Source organism: Hermetia illucens, chromosome 2 (assembly GCF_905115235.1).
Source record: "Hermetia illucens chromosome 2, iHerIll2.2.curated.20191125, whole genome shotgun sequence".
In the NCBI taxonomy this organism is placed as follows: Eukaryota; Metazoa; Arthropoda; class Insecta; order Diptera; family Stratiomyidae; genus Hermetia; species Hermetia illucens.
In genome coordinates this window covers 124,320,959-124,345,135 of record NC_051850.1, presented here as the reverse complement: position 1 = coordinate 124,345,135, position 24,177 = coordinate 124,320,959, and the positions used below count along the sequence as shown (strand labels likewise).

Below are 24,177 nucleotides of genomic sequence, written 5' to 3'. Positions count from 1 at the left end.
AGTCGGTGAATACATGGTGCAACTGAGACGATTATTGATTTATCTAAAGATGATCGATTTTTTTACATGTGAATAAAAATTCGCAAATATCAAAATCGGCAATTGATTAGTAATTCCCTTGGTATTCAAATTGAAGTGCTGCGAAAGTGTTTTCTTTGGGGTTCCATGGCTTTCAAGAAATTTCATTTTTACATAGAATTTTAGTTTAGTTAGGTAGTTGGATTTGGAAAGGCAAATAGGGGGGGCTGAAGATAATCTCCAACAAAGTGTCTTCAGTCCGACCGGTCATCGCGTTGAACGATTTGCATATCTAGGTAGTGTTGTTTCTGCGGCCGGCGGCACCGGGCGTCGTTTGATATATTGACAGCGCTAAATCCGCCTTCGTTGTTTTTCCAAAATTTTGAAGCCACAACAACAACAACAATCTCAACACCAATATCAAGTTGAGTCTGTTCTGTACCAACGTTCTCTCTGTGCCGCTGATGAGTAGTATATGGAAAACGGCCGCCATTGTTATTCGGAAGCTATAAACCTTCATCAGCTTGTTTGCGTCGTAACATCGGGGTATTGTGACTTGAGACAATACCAAACGAAGAGCTTTACCGACCTGCAGGCGAGATGCCCGCGGTCTTGTTGATCACAAAGCGCAAGTAGCAATTAAGTCCTGGCGGTTTAACGTAAAGACCCTCTACGCCGGCATAACTCCCAGCAATTCTCCTGAGACATATGAATTCGGAGGGCTATTCCAGTTCCCATGGTACTAGATAGCCTCTGGTAAGTCCCCGTGTCTTGCATTTGCCTACTGCATCACAACCAGCAAGTCAATGTGAATACAGCGCTTCCCGCGGAGATTCTCCTTGGTCACTTGGTGTTAATTCGGCCGACAGGGTTGGTGTCTCGCCTGTCTCCTCGCCACCTCTGAGCACGAGGAAGAATGGTTGTCACAAATGCAAACGTCTGGATAGGTTAGTTGACTTGGTAAGTGTAGGTTTGCTATCGCTTGTAGGTGATCTTGTGCGTGCCCAGACTTGCCAAATCTCAACAAACCGTCGTAAACGCAAACGTGTGGATAGTGTTTGGCTTGGTATGTGTAGGTTCGCTAACCTTTGCCACCGATCCGATCGAGTGTCGGTTTTTTGACACAAATCAAAGGGAATTTGCGGCTAGCGCTTGCGACGCATCCTCATGTTTTTTTTTAGTGAAATGTGTGACTGGTCTAGTGAGGATTTACTAAACTTCCTGGGATGTATGGGCGTGTGTGTGTGCGAGATAAAGGGACGGTGTGAAATGAAGCTTGTGAAAGGACCTTGCGAATTGGTTCGAACTTGGCCGACGTGGAATGTTTAGTCTTCATAGCAGTTGCAAGCGAGTTGCTGCTCACCTCAGACGCTTATTGAAGTTTGCGAGTTTTTAGCAACCGGCAAACATGTGAAACCGACTTAAAGAATTAGTAAACCACAAACGTGCAAGCAAACAACAACTTGGCTTGGCGGTTAGTGTAACGCACTTTCCAACGATGACGATGTTTGATACGCAAAATAAAAGCAAACATTTGTAAAGGATTGGAGTTTGCGGCAAGCGGCAAACAAGTGGAGCTGACGGGTTATACGATGCAATGAAACCTACTACTACGGATGGCTGCCGGATGGATCAATGCAGGTGATCTACTAATTTTGCGAATTTAATTTTTCGCCTTGATTGGTTTGTCGATTATTGATCTATCGATTGTGAGCGCCCCTGTTGAACTTTCTGACTGACGAGTTGTTTTTTTTTGGTGAGAACCGTCTTGATTTGTCCTTTCGAAATTTTGAATGATTTTGGAAAAAGTTTACATCGATTGAGTGGTAGTTGGTATGGAGCTTCCTTCAGGTTGACTCATCGCTGGGGACTTATCAATTATTTTCGCTAAATTTCCTATACTTCCTCGTCTCCTCCGTCTCTTTCATTGCTCTACTAGGATAATTTGTCTCACTTGGCTGTCGAATAATTGAAATAAGGCTCGCATTGTTGAGAGCCAAAATGAATGCACTGACGCGGTTCATCGATATTTATCAACGAGCCTCTAAGGGTGACCTAGACGATCAGTATTTCATCAGTCTGGCGTCAGTTTGCATGACAAAATTATGGCAAACTGATCGTATAGTGCATTTTTATGGCAACGACTGATGAAAATTTAAATTTCTAAACACAATCTGTCAGCCTGGCTGGACTAATGATAAGTTGAGTGTAGTTCAGTTGTTGTTTATGCAACAAAAATGGTTTTTGTCATTTTGTTTATACTGAATCGGTCGGCCCATTTTTGGTGGATAATCTTATGGCAGACTGATGAAATATAGATCGTGCAAGGTCAGCCATACATAATGCATAAGTAATAGTGGCGGTTATAAACGTGCAGATGGCGCGAAAGTGTCGCTGCTTTATTATATGTTGTAAAAGGTTTTTTTTTAGTTTTTCCCACTGACTTCACCTCATGGCAAAAAATCTTAAACAACATTCAGGATCGTACAGTTTATTGTATATCACAGCACTTACAATATTTTTAAATCTTTCACTTAATCAAATTTAATCTAATTACATGTTGTTTTTATGCAGTCCCGACTAAGTAATTACAATGAACTTACAACGACTGACACACTTGGCTGTGTTTTTCTTACAAAACATACAAATGAATGCAATGAAACAAGAGGATGACATTGATAATGGGAGGGCTCTCAATAATATTACCAACCAGCACTTAATGCTTGCGAAATTAAGTTTCTATCCTTTTAAATTATTACAAGATAACAACAAAACGATCAATATATATATTACTCTTTCGTTAAGAAAACAAAATTGTCCGCTGAAAAGCGGAGTAAAGCCATATCTTCTTGTAAAGCCTAATTTCAATTTTATGATGAATTTTTGTATATGTTTGATGCGGTTTATGCATTTATGCAAAAATATTGAAAAGTTATCTTAATATGGAATGCATTACAATATCTTATTCATAAGAGTAGACTCTCAACGTGGTTAGCAAGACGACTTACAGGTTACACGCTCCTTCGCAGTCAATAGATCGAAGTAGCACCAATTTCGAGTGGAAGTGCGTTGCGGAAAGACTTTTTAATAAATATAAATTAGAAAAAAACGCAATTCAGATGTAAAAACTAAGCAGTATTCAATCGAAACTTTTCATTTGCCTAATATTAGCCTTTCTTTCGGTCCTAAATATCCTTTTTGTTCGTAGCAGCCTCTGTAACCGTTGATTTTGCTTCAAGCTCTAAATTTTTTACATTTTCCTCCTTGAAATCGTTATTTAGTAGCACAAAATTGCTCTTCTCCGTTAGATTCTTTTGATTGTTGCTCACAAAGTTGGCCTGAACGTTATTCATATTTGAATTTTTCATGTAGGGCGTCGGTGTGGTAGAATTGGAAGTGGTCGTGGACGTGGTGACAGTGGCAGCCGTTGACGTAATGATATTCGCAACTGGTCGTAAGATATTCTTGGAGAACGGCTCCAACTGCTGCGGCGTAATCCAAAACCGGCGAGCAGTCAGCATAAATGAATCTTTGATGGCCGTTACGAAGGTGAATATCTTGGAAAGGATTGTTGTTATGGTATCATATTCATTTGGGATGATTCCGTCGACGGAACTTTCGAAGTAACTGAACATTGGAAACCATATTCGTGTGCGTGTGGAATCATGCGACATGAGGGCCTGGAAAACATGGAAAGAAGATTATTTAACGGCGATCGGGCAGAGATTCTTCCACCGGAGAAATACAGCTTCAGTGTTATCTGAAGTTCAGAGAAACGGAGCTGGAAGCTCACCTGGTTGTTAGCCAACGTGTGGTAGTACAAGAATAAACGCGATGTTATGTAGAATGCGACGAATACATCAATGGAGTAGTGCTCGTGGGCAGCAAGGATGAAGAATATGCCGAACATATTGAGCAGCCAAGTGAGCGTATGCAGGAAGTATAAGTTCCGCGGTGTATCTGTAAACAATGGAAAAATTATACAATTAATGTGAATACTGGAAACATAAGCTTTGTTTACAGCACGAAATTGTTATTTAAAATTGAGCGGACACAGCCATGTAACAGCAAACAGCTGGTAATTTTCAAGTAATTTCGAAGTCAACAAGCAATAAATTTCCGATATGTTAGGTGACTCTGCAATTCCGGTATTGTCATAAAACCATTACGTTTTCCACTCACGATTTCCTCAAATATTTTCTATATTCGAGTGTTTTTCAACCAAAAATGTAAAGCACCTTGAAAAAGTGTCGGAGACATAACACTTGTAATGCAGATACTATTCATTTCCTGGGCGAAGCAAGCGAGCTTCATTTGTTTGAGACCATCAAGCGTAAGACAATTTTGTAAACACTGTTTTAGAATAATTCGATGAGAGTCTGTTGAATAACAAGTTATTTTCCCGATTGTTCATTTTATTGACATATTGCCAATAAGCTAAAAGAGCTGTGGCTGTAAAACTATGCAATTTGGAATTTATTGGCTTAGGTTGTTTACTTTAGAGGTAAATATAGTTTTTCATTGATATAAACATCGACGCCGCCGGTTTTAATATTTCCTACATCTGTCTCTTTGGAGTAAGATATTGTGACAAATTGAACATTGAACACAATTCAAGGTAAATTGGTCGAAACCTTTTGACACTCCCATATTAACGACAGCCTTGGAGCGTGATTATATGCTAAGAATGCACATTAAGTTCCTCACGAAACAATATGAGTACATGGACTTGAAAAGTAGCTTAGCCAATTAAATTTGGCCAGAACAAAAAAGAACATTTTAATTATTTCAGATTAGGTAATTTCGTCCAGTCTATCAGGCGAGGGAATATTTCTACAATACTGACAACGCTCAAGAAGGGGATAGTTGAGAAGTCAGGAAGCGGAGCCAAACTCAACAATGGACTGATGCGAAGACCACAACTCTCTAAGTAATAGCATATCTGCGGTTAGTATATAAGACGTGAGGAAGGAAACATATCTCAGTGGCGTTGGTGCTAAATGGTATTTGCGATATCTGAAGGGAGGCTAAGAGGGATAGCCCTAAGCATCCAACAGTACACGAGAAGAGGGGTAAAAGAGAGAGTATAATTCCATAAAAGAAGTGCTTTCAAGAAAGCCAAACCTAAGAAGGAGGAAATCTCGAGTAGGTTAGAAACCAAGGTAGGAATCAGGAATCGACCGGCTCTTCTACCTAAATCATTCCCAGAGCAAATATTAACTGGCGCAGAGCAGGAAATCATTGAGAATAATTGAGTATCGTGTAAGGGATGGAGTGCCAAGCTTATGTACACGACATACGCTTTCGATCAGGTTTAATATTAATAGGCCGAGCGAAGAAAAACACGGCAGAGTGGCCCAGGACCACAGTTCCTGATGACATCATATGGTAACTGGCCTACGTTCAAAGAGCTTGTGAACATCATAATTGCCAAAATGAGTTCCGCACAGACTTGTGGAGAGTATTCAAAAGCAAAGCGGAGGGCATAGGCAAACTACTTGCGATTGAAGTGGATGGCAGATACTTGGAGGTAGCATTAGCTACAGATTGGTAACACCTCGGGCCATGTGCACCAGGAGAAACCGAAGAACATATCCGAGTGGAAAACCTACCAATGCTCCAAAGGTGATCATAGAGGCTTTAGCGGCGGAAAGGACAGGATCAGGTAAAGAGGTGGACCTGATGCCTATTGAAAAAGAGAAGCGGGACGATCTAGACCTGGACCTCCTAAGGCTCAAGGCGAATAACGAATCGTAAAAAAAGCCATTTCGAAGGAGAAGGGCGATAGTCCGAATTTGCAGAAGAACTCTTATTATTAATGGAGCTAATGCTCAGCACTAAGATAGCCCAAGAACCTTGGGGCGTATCGGATCAGATTCCATCATGAGATCTGAGGAAGCAGCAATAATAATCGGAAAGGTGAGTACCTTTTTAAATTTATGCTTAAGGGATAATGGCACCTTGAATGCAAGATATCAAGGGTCATTTTCAACGACTTACAGAAGACAAACAAATTAATATTTTTTTAGTTTTGCCTTTTTTATATGTAAATTTAAGACTTAAGTTACAAGAAAAAAATATAACTACAATATTTTAAACAAAATGCCGGTTTAATGAAGCTCCTTTTTTTTAAATGAACTCCATGGGCGTAATTTTGTATATGGAATAAAAAGCCAAAAAGTTTTCTAAAGTAGACATAAAAACCTAGTGAAGTACGTATGAGTTTTTTAAAATATTGATTTTGAATAAAATGGCGTCAATTTGAAATAAAAATTTGTTTTTTTTGCGAAAGCAATGGTCTAGAATCGTTCATAAAATAATTAAATTTTAGTCAATCGAAAAAACCCTACGTCTTTCACTATAAAATATTATTATAAAGCTACAGTTCAAATTTGGATTTGAACGGTTGAAAATTGGACACTCTAAATTTTCGTCCAATTCAAAAAAGTGAATTCGAAAAACGCGCGTTTTAAAGTTCTGCCTGTTAACATAGAGTAGGGTTTAGAAAGAAACATTCTTAGCCCCTCATTCTTCCTTGGTGAAAAACATTCTATACGGGCTTCTCTAGTTTATGCAGTGGGCAGACATTCAGACTGCGCTATATGCATGGCGTCAGCTTCGAGCAAAACTTATAACAATAAAGTGCCATTGTAATACCAAGTTGATTCATAACTTGCATTATATAAGGTAAGGCAAAAGTAATCACCCGGTGTTCCTTTACTGTAATTTTTTATGAAAAACGTTGGTTCTGGATGTGAAATTTATTTATTTAATCCATTCGAATTTATTCCATCAAGTCGACAGAATGATATCGGCCTAGTGGCCGTCGCCAGGGTTGATGACCATACGGGCCCGTTTTATGGCATTTTCCATCACTCTTGCCAGAACTTCGAGCAGTAGATTTTCGCATTCCTGCCGAATATTCTCCTTAAGATGGAAATCGGCCTCATCGCTCATAATCATTTTCGATGAAAAATCGTCCTCCTCTTCGTTGAGATTCAGTACGACTTGAGCGTAGGTTAGACGGGTTTGGCGGTCAACACCTAACAGCTGATGCACTGTTTGCACTTTGTAAGGGAACATCTTCAAACCTTTCACCAAAATTCTGCGTAGAGACTGCCGGCTGCCGACTCTATTTTCGGGAATAGAAAAAGTCCACCGGTGACCAAGTCGGGGCGATAAGGGGACTAAGACAACGTTGTCACCTTGTGCTGGGCAAGATACTCTATTTCGCGGAACGCTGTCTGGCTCAGCATGCTGTCATGATTCAGTCGCCAATTGTTTGCGTCCTTGCTCAAGTCATCAGCTATCATTCTGATACTCATCCTACTATTACTATTCTGTAAAATTCACCTGAATTCCAATAGTCAAAGATTACATCGGAAGCGCCCGTGACGAAAACATGCGTATGTAAGGCCAATGAAGCTGCTTCTAAAGGAGTTCGCTTCCACCCATCGAAAGCCAGTATAGCTAAGGCGAAACAATACTTCTCAACGCACGGCGGGGCACCTTTGTCACCCAAGAGTATTGTGGATTAGCTGCTGGCTAGCACAAAATTCAGATAAATGAGGAGCTTCAAAGGAAAATAACGAATAGCAGCATTGGCAACTGATTCTGCCCCGCAATGTAATTCCGCAGCGGCAATTCCACGGAATAAATAAAAGAGATACTTTTAGTAAGAGCCTGACAAAACCATACGGTGAGAGCAAGCGATAGAAATTGAACTTTTTTAATTCTGCATCGATTAGGAAAAAAAGCTACAGATATTTGTCTGTTTGTTTTTGGCAGAAGTTCTCGACATCCTGAATGCGATGATATCGGCTTTTAATAAGTAGGTATAAATCTCTCTTACCGTTCCCGGCGTTGATTTTTTTTCTAAAACACTTTGTATGGACTGCTTGAGTAAGTGAGCTCGTTTTCTTATCTCACACTTGTCATCTTATAATCTTCCCAATTAGCTAGCGTTTTATTGACAAGAACTTATGATAAGGGAGCTTCATTTGGACACTGTTGTTCCAGAGCTATTGTATATATACTAAGTATCGCAGTTAATGTATTGCTTGCCGGAAAGGGTGATCCCGAAAATTGTACAGATCTGTGCGGATTGTGGTGCTCTGAGTTCGATTCCATGTTTTCCCGACGTTTGTGATTGGCGACAGTAGTGTGAGCGAGATCACGAGGTCACCACCATTAAATTCGCACGAGCCTAGTGCCCTTCTTAGTGGTTGGATGCACAGGACAATCAATATTGAAGTCCTATGGTCTCCTATAAGTGACGGTGACAAAATGGTAGCATCTTACGAAGATATAGCTGATCTACATTTTACTGTTGCCGTTCACCATAAAGATATTTTTGAAGGAGGGCTTGACTCCGCAGGGCTGCTTAGCTACCGCTGCCGATCGCGATGAGGCTGCCTTCAATCGCTCGTCAATCATTCAGGTTACAGGTTTCAGGATCACATACACTTCAGTCTAGGCTATTTCTCGTGTTTATCAGAAAGGTAGACCACTGCTCCAGAATGATTTGTTTTTTGAGCCATCGAATCCAGCACATCGCGGATGCATACGTGATCACCGGCCTAAGTCCATCTGCATTGCCCATAAGCTGTCAGTGTTCTTGTTATCTTTGCCTCGACATGTTTGTTCCAAAGAAGTTTTTTATCTAAAATTAATCCAAGATTCAATTTTTCGGAAAGCTTGTGCCAAAGTTCGGTCAATCGCCAGGCCTCAAATCACCACCGTTGTTTCTGCTGGCCTTTTAATCGTTTCCCATTGACTTCGATGTTCAGACTAATCTTGGCAAGTGAATTCTCGCTAGGATGAATTACATACCCAAACAATCGAGGATGTCCTCATATACATTAAAATACATTATGCTGGTTAAAAAATTCACGGATAATTGAAAATTGCAATTAATAATATTCTTGGATCGGAATGTGAGTGCTAAAAACTAAATGACGTCTTAATAAAAAATGCAATTTGAAAACACTAGTCACGGCATTAAATCGTGTTCGTATCGGAACGACATGGACCCACGAAGACTACCCTAACTTTCTGGTAAGCACGTAGCCCAAAGTAAAACGTGCTAGAAAAGTATTTTCTAGAAATCGTTCTAGGTGCCCTGTACCCTAATTTAGCATCGTTGCGTAGATGTAATTCAGGTGCTTTGAAATTGTCAAAGGTTAGTATAGCAGATTGATTGGTTTTCGACTGCTCTCGCAGTGTTCTAGTTTCTCTTGCAACACTTTAGTGTTAAAAGGTTTGAAGAAACTACTAATGGACTCTTAACGCCAAAACAGTAGTTTCACCTGCTCAATTAATAAATTCGTTCAAAAAACAATTCGAAAGGCTAATTTGTTAATTATAATAATTTAAAAATCAAATTCTGGCAATTTCTCGCGATAATACACTGGCACGGTTCATGTGACTTCACTGGGCGAGTAGTTTGAATCTTAGCCATTTCAAAGCCTAGTATTTGTTACGTCCGAGTTTTGAAGTAATCAACCAGTTTTTAATAGAAAGGGGGAAATGGTTACGTGAAAGAACAATCTGACAATTTACCTTACAATTTTGCAGGGATGGTAACGAGCTATACATAACTTCTGGCAAGTAAACTAAAGGACACAAATGTTACGATCAAAACGGAAAGGTCGGTATCTTGTTTACTGCATATTAATTATACTAATTAGAATAATATCGTAATGTTGACGCCAATATTTGTCTCCACCGATTGTTGCAAACATATTTTCTATTTTACAAATGTGAGTTTAGTTAAATTCATCCAAATCTTCGACATATTGCTACAGAATTAATTTGCAGGTCCCACCATAAAAGTTATGGAGATGATGCAGTGGGGAGAGGGCAGGTAATATGCAAGGACAATGTTTCCATGGCTTTGGCGGAAATAACGCCCGAACACAAGGTGTACTAGAAACTTCCCTCGGGTGTTTACCTAGGTTGCGATAGAATGTACGCTTTTGGAAAATTCGCCAAAATATCGGACTCGCATTGAGCGGGATTAGAATCTTGGGCCGGTTGAATATTCTGCGAGATCTCTTGCCAAGAAACGCTTTCTTTGTAACTTTGCAAATGCAGGTGGAATTTTCTCACGATGAAAGGTTCTGGGGCTTTGGAAGTGGGATCTAATGACAACTCCATGTAGTTCTCAAGATCGTCCTTGAACTGTAACATGAAAAATGTATAACGGTGACAAAAAATTGTAATATTATCATATATTATTAATTAAAATTGGAATTCGAGTTTATAAAATGTTAATTCACATTGAAATGATTCTCAGAACAATATAAACCTAACTGCAAAGAAACTGGATTTCGACGGGCGATGAAGATGTTGTATTTACGAATATTTCCTTTCGGAACAGCTAAAAAAGCTTTCGACGGAGTTTTTTTATGGAATTATTTGTGCAGCAAGGCACGAGATAATATTTTACAATTTTTCTTGACATTTCGCGGCCAAAATTAACTTTGACGTTTGATATTTTGACGAACAAATGCCAGTCTATTGAAGTTTTATGAGTTGACTCCGTCATAAGTGAAAATAAGGCAGTGATTCTAGTCTCTCTCTTTCAATTCTCTCAGCTGTTCTCTTGGATGGTGTACTTTCAAGAGAGTTTGTTCTGACTCAATTCTAAATCATCCAATTTTCTGAGAGAATTTAACTCGGCCGGCTCATTGCGTTTATGGACCTTACCCAGTCTTGAAGTCTCTCTTTGGCCTACTCTACAGTATGTTCTAGAGGAAGCTCGTTTCGTACTTCTTGCGAGTGTCTTATATTCAGGCAGGAAACTCTTGACGTTTATCCAGTCTTCATTTTTACTGCTTTTACAAGCGCAATTCAGAAGTCTGGTTGATTTGCTAAGAGTTCTGGATTCCATCAACCAACAATTTGCATTTGCCTCGGATAATACGACAAACCTCTACAAAACCCTTTAAAAGTGTGCGATCCAGAATTTTCAATTGAACTTCTATCGCGAAAGGAATTCTTAGTCGCTTAGGAAAGCACGTACTACTGCCAAAAAGTTGTTTGAACTTTGCTTAACCCATTTTCCTAGGATTCCGTCTTTGTGTTATAGTCTGTTCGCCTGTAATGGTCAAATTAAGTTTTGAGTAACGGTTTTCCGATAGTGAGAATTCGTTTCACTTGCGCTAAAGATTACTCATGTGTACCATTGAATGTAAGAATCATTTTGTTATCAACATTCGGTGCATTTTTTGGTCCTATTGGGGGCTGGCTTTGAAGATCCAAGCCGACTGGATTCTGCCTCCCTTGCTACCCTCCCCCGCAGTAATGGTCTTAGGAGCGTGTGGAATCAAAACGGTGTACCAAAGTGCTAATTGGGCAACTTGGAGCAGCTACTGAAACCTACCTACCTCCGCGAGTCCTGCCACGAGAAGATATCACGTAGGGCACTCCAATGGCCTTGCATTTTGACGTGGGAGGCCTGCTTGCCGCAGGCTTCTAAACAATCGATTAAAAAAAAAAATAAAGTAGAACAGGAAAATTGAAGGAAACTAGGACATTGCTTCATCAAGATAGATGTACTGATGTTGTTAAACTTCAATATTAGACATGTATTATCGACCACGTTGCAATGTTTGCATTGGCAGTAGATTATTGAATCGAAATGCTGCCATATCTAGTGTAGTATGATTAATTGACCCGCCTGTTTGGTGTCATTGAGAAGTAGAAAGCCAATGGGATGTTGCTCACTTATTCAGCACAGATCAAATAAAAGACTGATAAGTCTCATTGGAATTATAAAGACATGAGAATGACTGATTAATCTGCCCGAAGCCGTCTGGATGAAACGTGATAAGATGTGACTAAACTGCTCCCCTCTATTAAGTCAGCTATCGAAGACCTATGAGTCTAGAGTCTGCGATTCGATTTTTATTCATATAATCAATCATATTCATTTCATTGGATTTTCTGAGAAGCGGTAAATCTTAGCGCCACGTTACTTTTGTCTAAAAAAACTCTTTTTATTTTTGCATTGTCTTATCACAACGCAATTTTCGCGTGTTTTTTAAAACGCAATATTTTGAATGATTCGGCGAACCATTTTAACGCAAAACGATTGATAGTACTTTCACCGAATTTTTCGTCACCAAATCATTCGGTCGGTCGCATACCCTCAGTTGAAACTGCGAAATTATGCGCAATTATTAAATTCAAAATGAAAAATACTGAAAATATATATTTTAGTGCAGACCATGTTTGACTTTATTACTTTTCGCAGTTCAAGTTCATTGATTTATATAAGTAGTTCAACATCCCATTCGGCGACATTTTCTATAAACAAAGATTAACCGATAATTAAAAGTTATTACATTGCAGTATTCGCCGAGTATATATGTAACGAAGACGTCTTAAATCACGAAGATAACCAGGATCTTAGTCATTAATTGGAAATTGTGTTGTCTTCTATATTTTGTAAATTTGTATTATTTAATTTCCGCGAATCTTCTTATCAATAGAACATTCAACAAAATAATTGTGGGGCAACTTCAGTCCAAACGCATTTGGAGCGTATAAATATGCAAACATTCGATCAGAAGTCCTCAGTCTGAAATCATTTCTAGTGTAAATTTTAAATTCACCGGACATAGTATTGTTAAAAAAATGCGTTCTAGTTGGTTCATTGTGGTGTTTGCAGCGGTAATTTTGCTATGGAGTACAGAAGAAGTGATAGCTGCAAGTCTAAAAATTGATAATGAGATGCCGAGTGATATCGATGGAAACGATTGGCCGCAGGGAAGGGATTCAGCAGTGCAAGCGGAGGACAAGGAGAGCCCTTCAATAGACACCTATGAAGCATGCAACAATCTTTGTGAAGCAAGTAGAGGAGTTCCAGGAGTATTTGATGCTGAAAGTATGAGTTGTAGTTGTGAATAATAAGTATAAAAAGTAGAGTGGAATGATAATTAAAATAAATATAAGGTGATTTTTCGTTAAAAATGGCGAGCGTTTGATTGAAATTACTCAAAAACTTTGTTGGAATTTTATTGTTACTGAGATCTAAGTTCATAATGTTCGTTGAAATTAGCTTTAATAAGATAAACAACGAAAATTTATGCTAATGATAGTACAGTGCTGGATTTTCTGTTAGTTTTGAAAAACTTTTTAGATATCCTACTCAATCTATTCAATCCAATCCAACGCGGTAATTAGAAGATGATTTAGCTTACTGACATTTTTGAAAAGTGCATATTATACCCCTTTATTTGCATTTTGAGCAAAACCGTTTTCGGGGATATATCACTGAGTGGAGCAACTTCTGATTGGAGAGAAACATACAGGACCTCAAAAGTGCTATTCAAATGATTTTTGCGACCTAACTCAGAGTGATGGTTACTGTTATCTCTTAGATGGGATAGCACATCAACCACACTTACATACCTTTACTGTCGGTTCGCTGAAATATGTTTTAACTCTCCCCTGGTCTTCGCGAGAATCCTAGACACCTCCTCTATAGGTCTGCATCACGTACTTCTTGGGTGACCCACACGTTGCCCACTCTGGGATAGTGGATTCTATCCACAGCAATTCTGTCTTCTAATCAACACGTCTACTGGCACCTGGCTCGTAAACCGCCGTGCTAGAATATTCTGATCACACGGCGTAGACAAGTGTTAACGAAGGTGGTATCTTTCGAATGATAACTTTCCATGTGTTGCTCCCATATAGCAGCACAGAAAGAATGTTGGCGTGCAACAAATTTGATGTTAATATTAGACATTTGCATTTCAAGATTGCAATTATTAGCGTAGTCGATGTGATTGAGAAAAGATGTCATGCTCCATTGAAGCCCTCTATGTCTTTCAAATAAGGCACCATGAAGAGTACAATCGATGACGATGAGGAATAATATCAATGAGAGATTATAATTCTGCCAGAATTCATCAAAGCAAAGCTATCTTAAAATCAGGAAAAAGTAGCGAAAGTTGATCGTGTAGGCCCATCAATACCTAAATGTAGCTTCATTGAAATGGCTCTCAGACACACGCTTGCACGGCTGGGGAATGTGGAGATCTCCTTTTAGAGTCCTTAACACAGCGCGTACAAAACTTCACGTGTATTATACATGAGACGTTCGGATCGCACTTGTATCTGAATAACTATAACCTTTTGGAAAATCGCGAAAGGATCTTGAGAAATGAACGTGACGTGAAAATTAGAACAAAAAAAAGTGACGGTTCGGCCGTACACGTGGATCTGATCTCCCGTGGACCCGGAGTTACAGTTAAAAGAAGCAATCGATGACCGATTGCATTATTGACTCATTCCTTTTTAGGCAGCAACTTTTTATGAGGCGATCGATAGGATCTTTCTGCCTGCCATGTTTTCAGATTCCATTTATTCTTTTGTTTGGCGATTTCCCATGATCGTCCAATAGTAATAAGTAATGGCGCACAGAACATTTTGAATGTAGACTTTAAAAAGTTAAAGCACTTCTAGATCTAGACCGTAGTGGTACTCCAGAAGACGATGTTGTCAGCATTGTACCCACCCAGAATTATTGCTTTGATGTTCACTCACAGCTACGATATAATTCCCTCTGCCATCAGCAAGAACTGTGATCCTTCATTACAGCCTAGTGTTCTAACCACTAAGCGATTTGGAATAATAATGAACTCTATTACTATCATCTACTGGAAAAAGCAAAACCTGAATATCGAGACAAAACACAACATTTCCCGATTAGAGATGTCATTGTCCTTCACGATAATGTATGAACAAAACAAGGCGTACCTAACTAAAATCCCAACCGGCGCAGATTTGTTATCGAAACACGGTCATCCATTTGGATCGTTGAAAAAACCATGAGAGGATAAAGATTCAATAGTGATTATCATCATGAACGGCGCAACAATCGGTATCCGGTCTAGTCCTGCCTTAATAAGCAATTCCAGACATCCCGGTTTTGCGCCGAGGTCCACCAATTCGTCTTCTTTTTCTACCATACATATTGCCCTTATAGACTTTCCGAGCTGGATCATCCTCATCCATACGGATTAAGTGACCCGCCCACCGTAACCTATTGAGCCGGATTTTATCCACGACCGGACGGTCATGGTATCGCTCATAGATTTCGTCATTGCGTAGGCTACGGAATCGTCCATCCTCATGTAGGGGGACAAAAATTCTTCAGAGAGGATTCTTCTCTCGAACGCGGCCAAGAGTTCGCAAGTCTTCTTGCTAAGAACCCAAGTCTCCGAGAAATACATGAGGGCTGGCAAGATCATTGTCTTCTACAGTAAGAGCTTTGACCCTATGGTGAGACGTCTCGAGCGAAACAGTTTTTGTAAGCTGAAATAGACTCTGTTGGCTGCCAACAACCGTGCGCGGATTTCATCATTGTAGTGGTGAAAGGTGAATAGGTTGAATTCTTGATTAGAGAAGCGGCGTTCAACGTTTTATAATGACAGGATTAGTAAACTACCAAAAAGTTGGAAAAAATATAAATATGAAATATATACATATATAAAATGTTTTAAAATTAATAATAATAATCGTTGGCGCAACAATCCAATTGGATCAGGGCATTGAAGTGTGTTAAAGCACTTCATTCAAGACCGTAATGGTACACTACAGGATTACAGTATCCTGTAGGAGGCAATGTGGTCAGTATTGCGCTCGTCCCAGGTTATTACCCTGATTTGACTCAGGTACTCATTCACAGCTGAGTCGACTGGTATCCGACGTCAAATCACGATACAAATTCCACTGCCACTAGTGAGATTTGAACCGCGACCTTCCGTACGACAGGCTTGTGCTCTAACCACTCAGCTATCTGAACATTAATGGTTGTCAGAAAAATTGATTTGAAAAAATCTCCTTTATATTTGACTGACCCTCGCATTTTAAGAAAATTAACGGGTATAAAATCAGTCATAAAATAAACAAAGCCCACTTGAATCTGAAAAGTAGGGACAGACAGGTGTCTCAGAGAGCAAACAAATTATGGAATTAATATAGTACTAACTTTATTATTCCAATGTACGAAATGCCCTAAGGATACACTTGAATTGCAGTCCAAAGGGGAAACAAATTTGTGGGCTAGCAATCTACACATTTCGAAATATTGCCATGCTCAAACTCTCGATGAAGCTCCGAGTGCAGATAATGCCTTTCAGGGTAAATGTTACAAGGGTGTTGCATTGACGTTAGTAACATTCGTAAAGCCCAAATTGATAGATTCAGGTCCAGTTGCAGATGATTTCTATTACAACTGAATTCAGTCTACGACAGGATTCTTTAGTTGACCTTATAAAAACATCTGCTAGGGCAAGCTATAAGGAAACACGGTCTTGATGCATACAATCATAATGATGAAAGTTTGTAAACTTTTGAAACGTTGACTTGTTAGCACTGATGAAGGGAACAAGTGGTTCCCGAAATATCGGTATTTGCGAGCTTGATAAATATCAATATCGAATAAAAAAAAGCAAGTCTTAATTATTTTAAATAATTTAATTGCTAAACACACCGCGAGCATTTAGATTCTGAAACGTTTATCCCATCATTATTGGCAGCAAGCTCTTTAAGCACGGGTTTTGTTATCAGATCAATTAAGTAACAACTAATCTACAATATGAACTCAATCCGAGTGATCACATTGCAATCAACAGGCGATTGAGAAGCTATTTTTCGAATATACCTAACACACAAGTTCAGAACGGCACTGGTATTGTCATTGACAAAGGGCACTCATGTAATGATCGCCAGGTTTACTGGCAGGCCAGCGAAAGCCATTTTGTGTTGAACAGAAACTCTTGATCAACCCGCCGAAATCCTAACATTTACGTCTAGTTTCAATGAAGTTGTAAAATACATGTAAAATAGTTATTCACTAAAGTTTGAATGCCTGTTGTAAACTGGTGCGTGCATATCCACTGGGACCCTAATATTAAAACAGAATCTGAAAAATAACACATAATGAAGGTCACGCCAGAAAGTCCAAGTAAAGAATGATGAAAACAGGAGCGGCTCTTCTCATATACCACTGCACTCCGAAATCAGTGGTTGGCAAACCGAAGTCTTTGCCTCCATTGATCTCGATCGAGCGACTGCGTCCTTTATGTCGTGAAGGTGAGTAGCGTTTGGCTCGTAGCGTCTGGAAATTCTCATCATCCATTCACTCCATATGGCCCGATCGGAGCTTCAACGTCATCTTTTTCTGCCAGAGATATTGTATTCCAAGGCTTTTGAGCTGAGTCATCCTCAGTCATATGGATTAAATGACCCGCCCAAGATAGTCTATTAAGCCAGATTTTATCTACGGTCGTGACATCGGTCATAAATTTCGTGGTTATATACGTAGGCTACGGAATCGTCCATCCTCATGTAGGGGAACAAAAATTCTTCGGAGGATACTTCTGTCGCAATTTTTCTTGTTAGGAACTCAAGTCTCCGAGAAATACATACAGACTGACATTGTCTTATAAGCGCTGTGACCCTATAGAATTTCGTCGTCATACCTGTTTTTGGTTGTGATTTTCCACTCTAGATAGGAGAAATTATCAACGATTTCAAAGCTGTATTCTCCCATCTCTAGTGTTCTCCGTTGATCAGCACTATCTGAAAGCAGATGTAAGGTTGTTCTTGCCGATATCGCCGGCATAGGCCAATAGTTGGATGGTCGAAGAAGATGGTGCTCTCTTATTTACATCAGCATCACTTTATTTCAAGGCCAGGATAAAAATGATGCTTTATAGAGCCCTTCCCTTGTTTTAAACCATTGATGATGTTGAAAGGTCTCAAGAGCGAATCTGTGGCTTTTATCCGGCCTTGCATATTGGTGAAGGTCTGCCCAATCAGTTTTGCCAATTTATTCGAAATACCATTCCATCACTGCCATGTACAGCTTTACCCTGACTATGCTCTCATAGACGGCATTGAAGTTGATGATTAATGATATAATCATATTATTATATTATTGATGGTTGATGATATATTACACTTTCGCAATATTCCTTCGATATCGATTCTTTTGTCCTTAGGAGGAGCTGATAGAGTTTCATCGTTAGCAATATATTCCCTGATCCTAGGAATTCCGCAGGTATTTCTTCTTCACCCGGCGCTTTGTACTTTCAGTTTACCCTGAACTATTTCGAGTATAGCCGGTGGAATAGATGTCTCAATGATCTCTTTACTTTGACGTGTGGGGATCGTCCCATGATGTTGAGTGTTTTTCGAAATATTGGTCCCATAGGCTTTTATTCTTCTTCATGACTTCGATAAAACTCCCCGCTATGTCTTTGCATAAAACACTTTTAAGTTAGAATTTCGATGTTCTCCTTTTTATCATGTTGAATTGATTTCAAATTGTGCGTCTTGAAAGTGTAATTTAGTCTGCAGATGTTGCTATTCATGTACTTGCGTTTCTGCCCTTTGCAAAAAATGTCAGTGTTAAAAAAATTTTTTTTTTTTTACATTTTACTCTCATGGATTGCTCTTTTTTCTCAACGATTGCCTACTGGCATTCATCATCGAATTATTTCAGGGGGTTTTCCTAGGTGGCGTTTTTCAGAAATCGATTCTTTCTTTTATCAATACATATTTTGAAAGCATAATATGTTGGGAGTATACTACAGAAATTTCAGACCGAAAATCAAAATAAAATTTCAAATATTTCAATATATAGTTTTGATGAGATCACTATCCCAATTGTAAGTGTCTGCAGGTGATTATCACTTCTCTGCCACTGATTAAGGACAAGGATATTACAATAATTCAGCTGGCCGTGGCGTGAGACCAGCTATGAATCTGTGGTATTATTATGGTTAAAATATTGAAGGCCTACCTGGTTATGGTCAGGAAATCTAACCCTGCCAGATTTCGTTGAATTTGCCAGGTTGTTGAATGGGAGCTTGATTAAATTCCCCACCTTATTTTTACTAACGACGGGGGTCACTTTTCTAGTGCAACCTAACAAAACTTTCAATTTCAACCGAATTCAAATGCACTGAAAAGCCCGCTCGATCTGTGAAGTCACAAATTGAGCCAAGCAACTTCAATAGACAATAGAGTAGGAGTTATTCAGAAGAAGTGGATCGCCATCGTCCGATGGAATCCAGTTTCTTTGGGGTCAGGTTTAAATTGTGAGGATCATTTTAATGTGAGTTAACATTTTAACTATTCAACTTACTCCCTTTTTTTTTAGTCCACGGTGCTAAGCCCCAAACCGAGGGTCCGTGGACCAAAAAAGAGGGATTAAGTTGCTCCCCATTTCGTCCGATCCGAGATCAAATGGATGCGAACTTAGGGCCCTGCAACCCTAAAATATATGTATATATTGCAAACCGGTTTTCAGATTGTGAGGTCGGATGGTGCCAGTAAACACATCACAACCTAGCTTGCAGCTCGTCCTCGGAACCTGGAATTGCTTTAGTCGAAGCTCTGCGTTTTCTTGCTGCAGCACTTTGAGCTCTTGGTCCGCAGACTAACATACTACAAGCTTTGCGTAATTGATTGCAACTCCACGACAAGGTGGTCAAAACCGTGTACGTGCTGGATATCGGTGGTAAACTGCCCGATATAATCCAGATGACGAAATGGACGCGGTAAGCATTCGTTCTCTTTGTGGAAGGCGAAGGTTAGTTTCTTGTGATCCGCGAAGATGGTGACCCTTACCATATGACGAAAGTGTTTTATCACTAGGTATATAGCCAATTGTTCCCGATCGTATGCTCCGTATTTACGTTCCGACAGTCCAGCTGTTGCGTGCGCGATAATCTGCGCATGGTCTCCACTTGCTATTCTTTGTATGCATTATATGCAAGGGGGCAGTCTACGGAGTATTGGATGGATAGATGGATGGAGCCATTTTTCCCGTTCCGTCCGGGCGAGTTATTTCCGAAAACTTCTGTAGTATGCAATGATAATTGTTCCGATGATTTGAATTGTATATTCTACCACCTCTCCTTAGTAAGTAAGGTGAGTTGTTGAATCTCAAAGACAAGCGTTCTGAAGATCTGGAAGGAGTCCTTAATGTTTTAGAAACCTGCTCTAAGTGTGGGTTGGAATCGTCCGTAATAATAAATCTCCAAGGGAAATTCCTTCGAAGGCTTATGTTGAGGTTAGCGATTCCGTATGTGGCAATTGGGGTCCCGTTATTAGTCATATCTTTATGTCGTCTAATCCAATATGGCCCGGAATCCAAAGTTTCTTATTGCACAAGCCAAGCATATTTAGTTATAATAGTTTATCAAAACATTTCCATACCAGTCTATAATTCACCTCATTGGATGCAAGTACCTTGATAGAAACCTGACTATCGGTTAAAATCGCAATGTTCCTGAAATTGCTTTGGAGGTTAAAGTAGACACATTTGTGGGCAGCATGTATTTCCGCTTGAAATATGCTAGCGTGTTTATCCATTGGTGCTTTTTCCTTGGACTTATGACTCCCGCATCCTCCTCCGATTCCGTAAGGGATCCTTCGGTATACTAGGTAATCAAGCAGACTATTATCAAGAAACTTGACTGTTTTCTAACAGAAATAACTTATACAGCCCTTGTTGCCTAATCCTGAAAAATTGCGACCTAGGACCAGGAGTAGGAGAGAGGGTAGATTACGGTTCAAAGCACCAATTCTTTTAATGCAATATGAAATTTCTTTTTTAGATTCAAAGCAAATCCCCGGAAAACGGAAACTCCTACGATGAAAGCAGTATGTTTACTGCTCTCTCGTAAACGAAGAAATGCCATGATAAATGAAAACAAGATGAAAATCTGCATAACACATCAATACTATATCATGACAAGTGCCAGAACAGCAAGAATTACATCTAGGAATAAGCTTCTGGTTTAACTTTACACGAAGGGTGTATCGATTGAAATTAGGACGTGGTAAAATTGATTGAGTCAAACGACAAAATCGAGAATATCATGACATAGGATTGACTGATATCCACATACCAATGGCAGATATCGGAGGAAATGGTATGCATGTTTTTTTCACCTATCTCTGTTCAATAATAATACTTATTTCAACTCGTTTTCAAGGCTTTGTGTGAAATGATTTACTGCCATATTGTTACCAAATTATACGAGTCCGGTGCAAAGGTTCTTCTTATTAACAAAGTTGCAACATCACAGAACGGCAGTATCACAATGAATAGTCTAACAAACTGAAATATAGTATGGCTGCCTACATATTAGAAATCCCTATGGTTCATTTTAGCATTCATCGACATGGGGATCCTATCCCTCATACCTCATTGACTTAAATCTGGCGAAACAATCCATATTGGATCAGGACCTTGAAGTGTCTTATAGCATGGTCAGCATTGCGCTCACCCGAGATTACTACCCTGATTTAACTCACGTACTCATTCACAGCTGAGTCGACTGGTATCCGACGTCAAATCACGATACAAATCTCAGTGCCACCAGTGAGATTCGAACCGCGATCTTTCATGCTCTAACCACGCAGCTATCTGGACACTTCTATATGCATTCATCATCAACGGCGCAATAACCGGTATTCGGTCTAGGCCTGCCTTAATAAGGAACTCTAGACATTCCGGTTTTGCGCCGAGGTGCACCAATTCGGTATCCCCAAAAGCTGTCTGGCGTCTTGGCCCACGCCATCGCTCCATCTTAGGCAGGGTCTGCCTCGTCTTCTTTTTCTACCATACATATTGCCCTTATAGACTTTTCGGGTGGGATCATTCTCATCCATACGGATTCAGTGACCCGCCCACTGTAATCTATCATGGTATCGCTCATAGATTTCGTCATTGTGTAGGCTACGGAATCGTCCATCCTCATGTAGGGGGCCAAAAATTCTTCGGAGGATTCTTCTTTCGAATACGGCCAAGAGTTCGCAATTCTTCTTGCTAAGAACCCAAGTCTCCGAGGAATATATGAGGACTGGGAAGATCATTATCTTCTACAGTAAGAGCTTTGACTCTATGGTGAGACGTTTCGAGCGGAACAATTTTTGTAAGCTGAAATAGGCTCTGTTGGCTGACAACAACCGTGCGCGGATTTCATCATCGTAGTTGTTATCGGTTGTGATTTTTGACCCTAGATAGGAGAAATTGTCAACGGTTTCAAAGTTGTATTCTCCTATCCTTATTCTTCCTGTTTGACCAGTGCGGTTTGATGTTGTTGGTTGGTTAGTCTTCGGTGCTAACGTTGCCACCATATATTTTGTCTTGCCTTCATTGATGTGCAACCCAAGATCTCGTCCCGATAGCCGCCTGCTCGATCTGGATGAAGGCAGTTTGTACGTCTCTGGTCGTTCTTCCCATGATGTCGATATCATCATAGGCCAGTAGTTGGGTGGACTTAAAGGGGATCGTACCTCTTGCATTTACATCAGCATCACGGAGATAACTTTCTCGAGGGCCAGGTTAAAAAGGACGCATGATAGTGCATCCCCTTGTCGTAGACCGTTGTTGATGTCGAATGGTCTTGAAAGTGATCCTGCTGCTTTTATCTGGCCTCGCACATTGTTCAGGGTCAGCCTAGTCAGTCTTATTAGTTTCGTCGGGATAGCGAATTCTCTCGTGGCCATGTACAGTTTTACCCTGGCTACGCTATCATAATCGGCTTTAAAGTCGATGAATAGATGGTATGGGCCAATGATGTTCTGAGCGTATGGGGCTATCCGGCCTAGCAAGATTGAGGAGAATATCTTATAGATAGTACTCAGCAACGTGATACCTCTATAATTGCTGCACTGTGTGATATCTCCCTTTTTATGTATGAGACAGATAATGCCTCGTTGCCAATCGTCAGGCATTGATTCGCTGTCCCATACCTTGTGCACAAGTTAATGAACCACTTAGTGTAACTGGTCGCCCCCATATTCAACCAATTCGGCTGTAATTCCATCGGCTCCTGGCGACTTATGATGTTTTAGCCGATGAATTGCACGGACTGTTTCTCCTAAACTTGGTGGTGGCAGTATTTGTCCGTCGTCTTCAGTTGGCGGGACCTCCAACTCGCCGATGTTCTGGTTGTTCAGTAGCTCATCAAAGTACTCAACCCATCGCTCTAATATGCCCATTCTGTCGGAAATCAGATTTCCCTCTTTGTCTCGGCAGGATGAGCATCGAGGTGTATAAGGCTTCATCCTGCTGACTTGTTGGTAAAACTTTCGCGCCTGGTGCTGTTGCTCCCTGTACTTTTCTAGTTCACAGACTTGTTGGTTCTCCCAGGCTTCCTTTTTCCGTCTGTGAAGTCGCTTCTCCGCTCGACGGAGTTCGTGATAAAACTCTGCGCGTGCCCGCGTTCTTTGAGAATGCAATATTACTCGGTATGCGGCATCCTTCCGTTCCGTCGCTAGCTTACATTCATCGTTAAACCAGCCGTTCCGACTCTTTTTGCGGCTGGGGCCAAGTATGTTTGCGGCCGTATCCATGATAACGTTCTTCAGGTGGTTGTGAAGATCATTTGTTGATGCTTCATCTCCAGGATCTCTGTTGACTGCGGTTACTGCGGTATCCATTTCCCTCTTATAGGTGTCGCGGAGGGCTGTGTCATGGATGGCTTCAATGTTAACTCTCACCTGATTGTCAGAGGGGATTCTAGGTGGTATTGTTATTCAAACTCGGAGCACCATGCCAACGAGATAGTGATCCGAGCCTATATTGGCTCCCTATATGTTCTGACATTCATCAAGGCTGGTCAATTTGGTTGAAAGGGGTCCCGTCTGGAGAGGCCCACGTATGTTTGTAGACCACTTTCCGCGCAAACCAGGTACTTCCAAGAAACATTTCCTGTGACCCTGCTAATTGAATAATCCGCAGTCCGTTATCATTTGTATTTTCGTGTAAGCTATGGGAGCGAACGTATCGCCTGAATACGGGCTCCTTCCCTACTTGACTGTTAAAATCCCCAAGTATGATTTTGATATCATATCTGGGACAGGCTTCGAGGGTTCGTTCTACTGCCTCGTAGAAGGTATCCTTCTCCGACTCTGCAGTCTCCTCTGTAGGGGCGTGGACGTTAATGAGGCTTATATTTCTAAACTTGCCTCGCAAGCGCAGAGTGCATAGCCGCTCGCTTATGTTTTCAAAGCCGATAACAGCAGGTTTCATTTTTTGGCTGACTAGGAAGCCTACTCCTAGCACATGGTTTACTAGATGGCCACTATAATATACTACTATACTATATGCATTGT

The 24,177-nt window shown here is 40.3% G+C and overlaps 1 protein-coding gene across 1 annotated transcript in view; it reads right to left on the bottom strand.

The window, feature by feature from the left end:
* Window positions 1–2,493: 2,493 nt before the first annotated feature.
* Window positions 2,494–24,177, bottom strand: part of LOC119647932 (sphingomyelin synthase-related 1-like) — a 77,710-nt gene continuing 56,026 nt past the window's right edge. The window contains exons 4-5 of the mRNA XM_038049272.1: window positions 3,812–3,978; window positions 2,494–3,698 (exon numbers count right to left, since the gene is read on the bottom strand). Coding sequence (XP_037905200.1) covers window positions 3,204–3,698; window positions 3,812–3,978 — 662 coding nt within the window. The 3' untranslated portion in view covers window positions 2,494–3,203. The remainder of the gene's footprint in view (window positions 3,699–3,811; window positions 3,979–24,177) is intronic.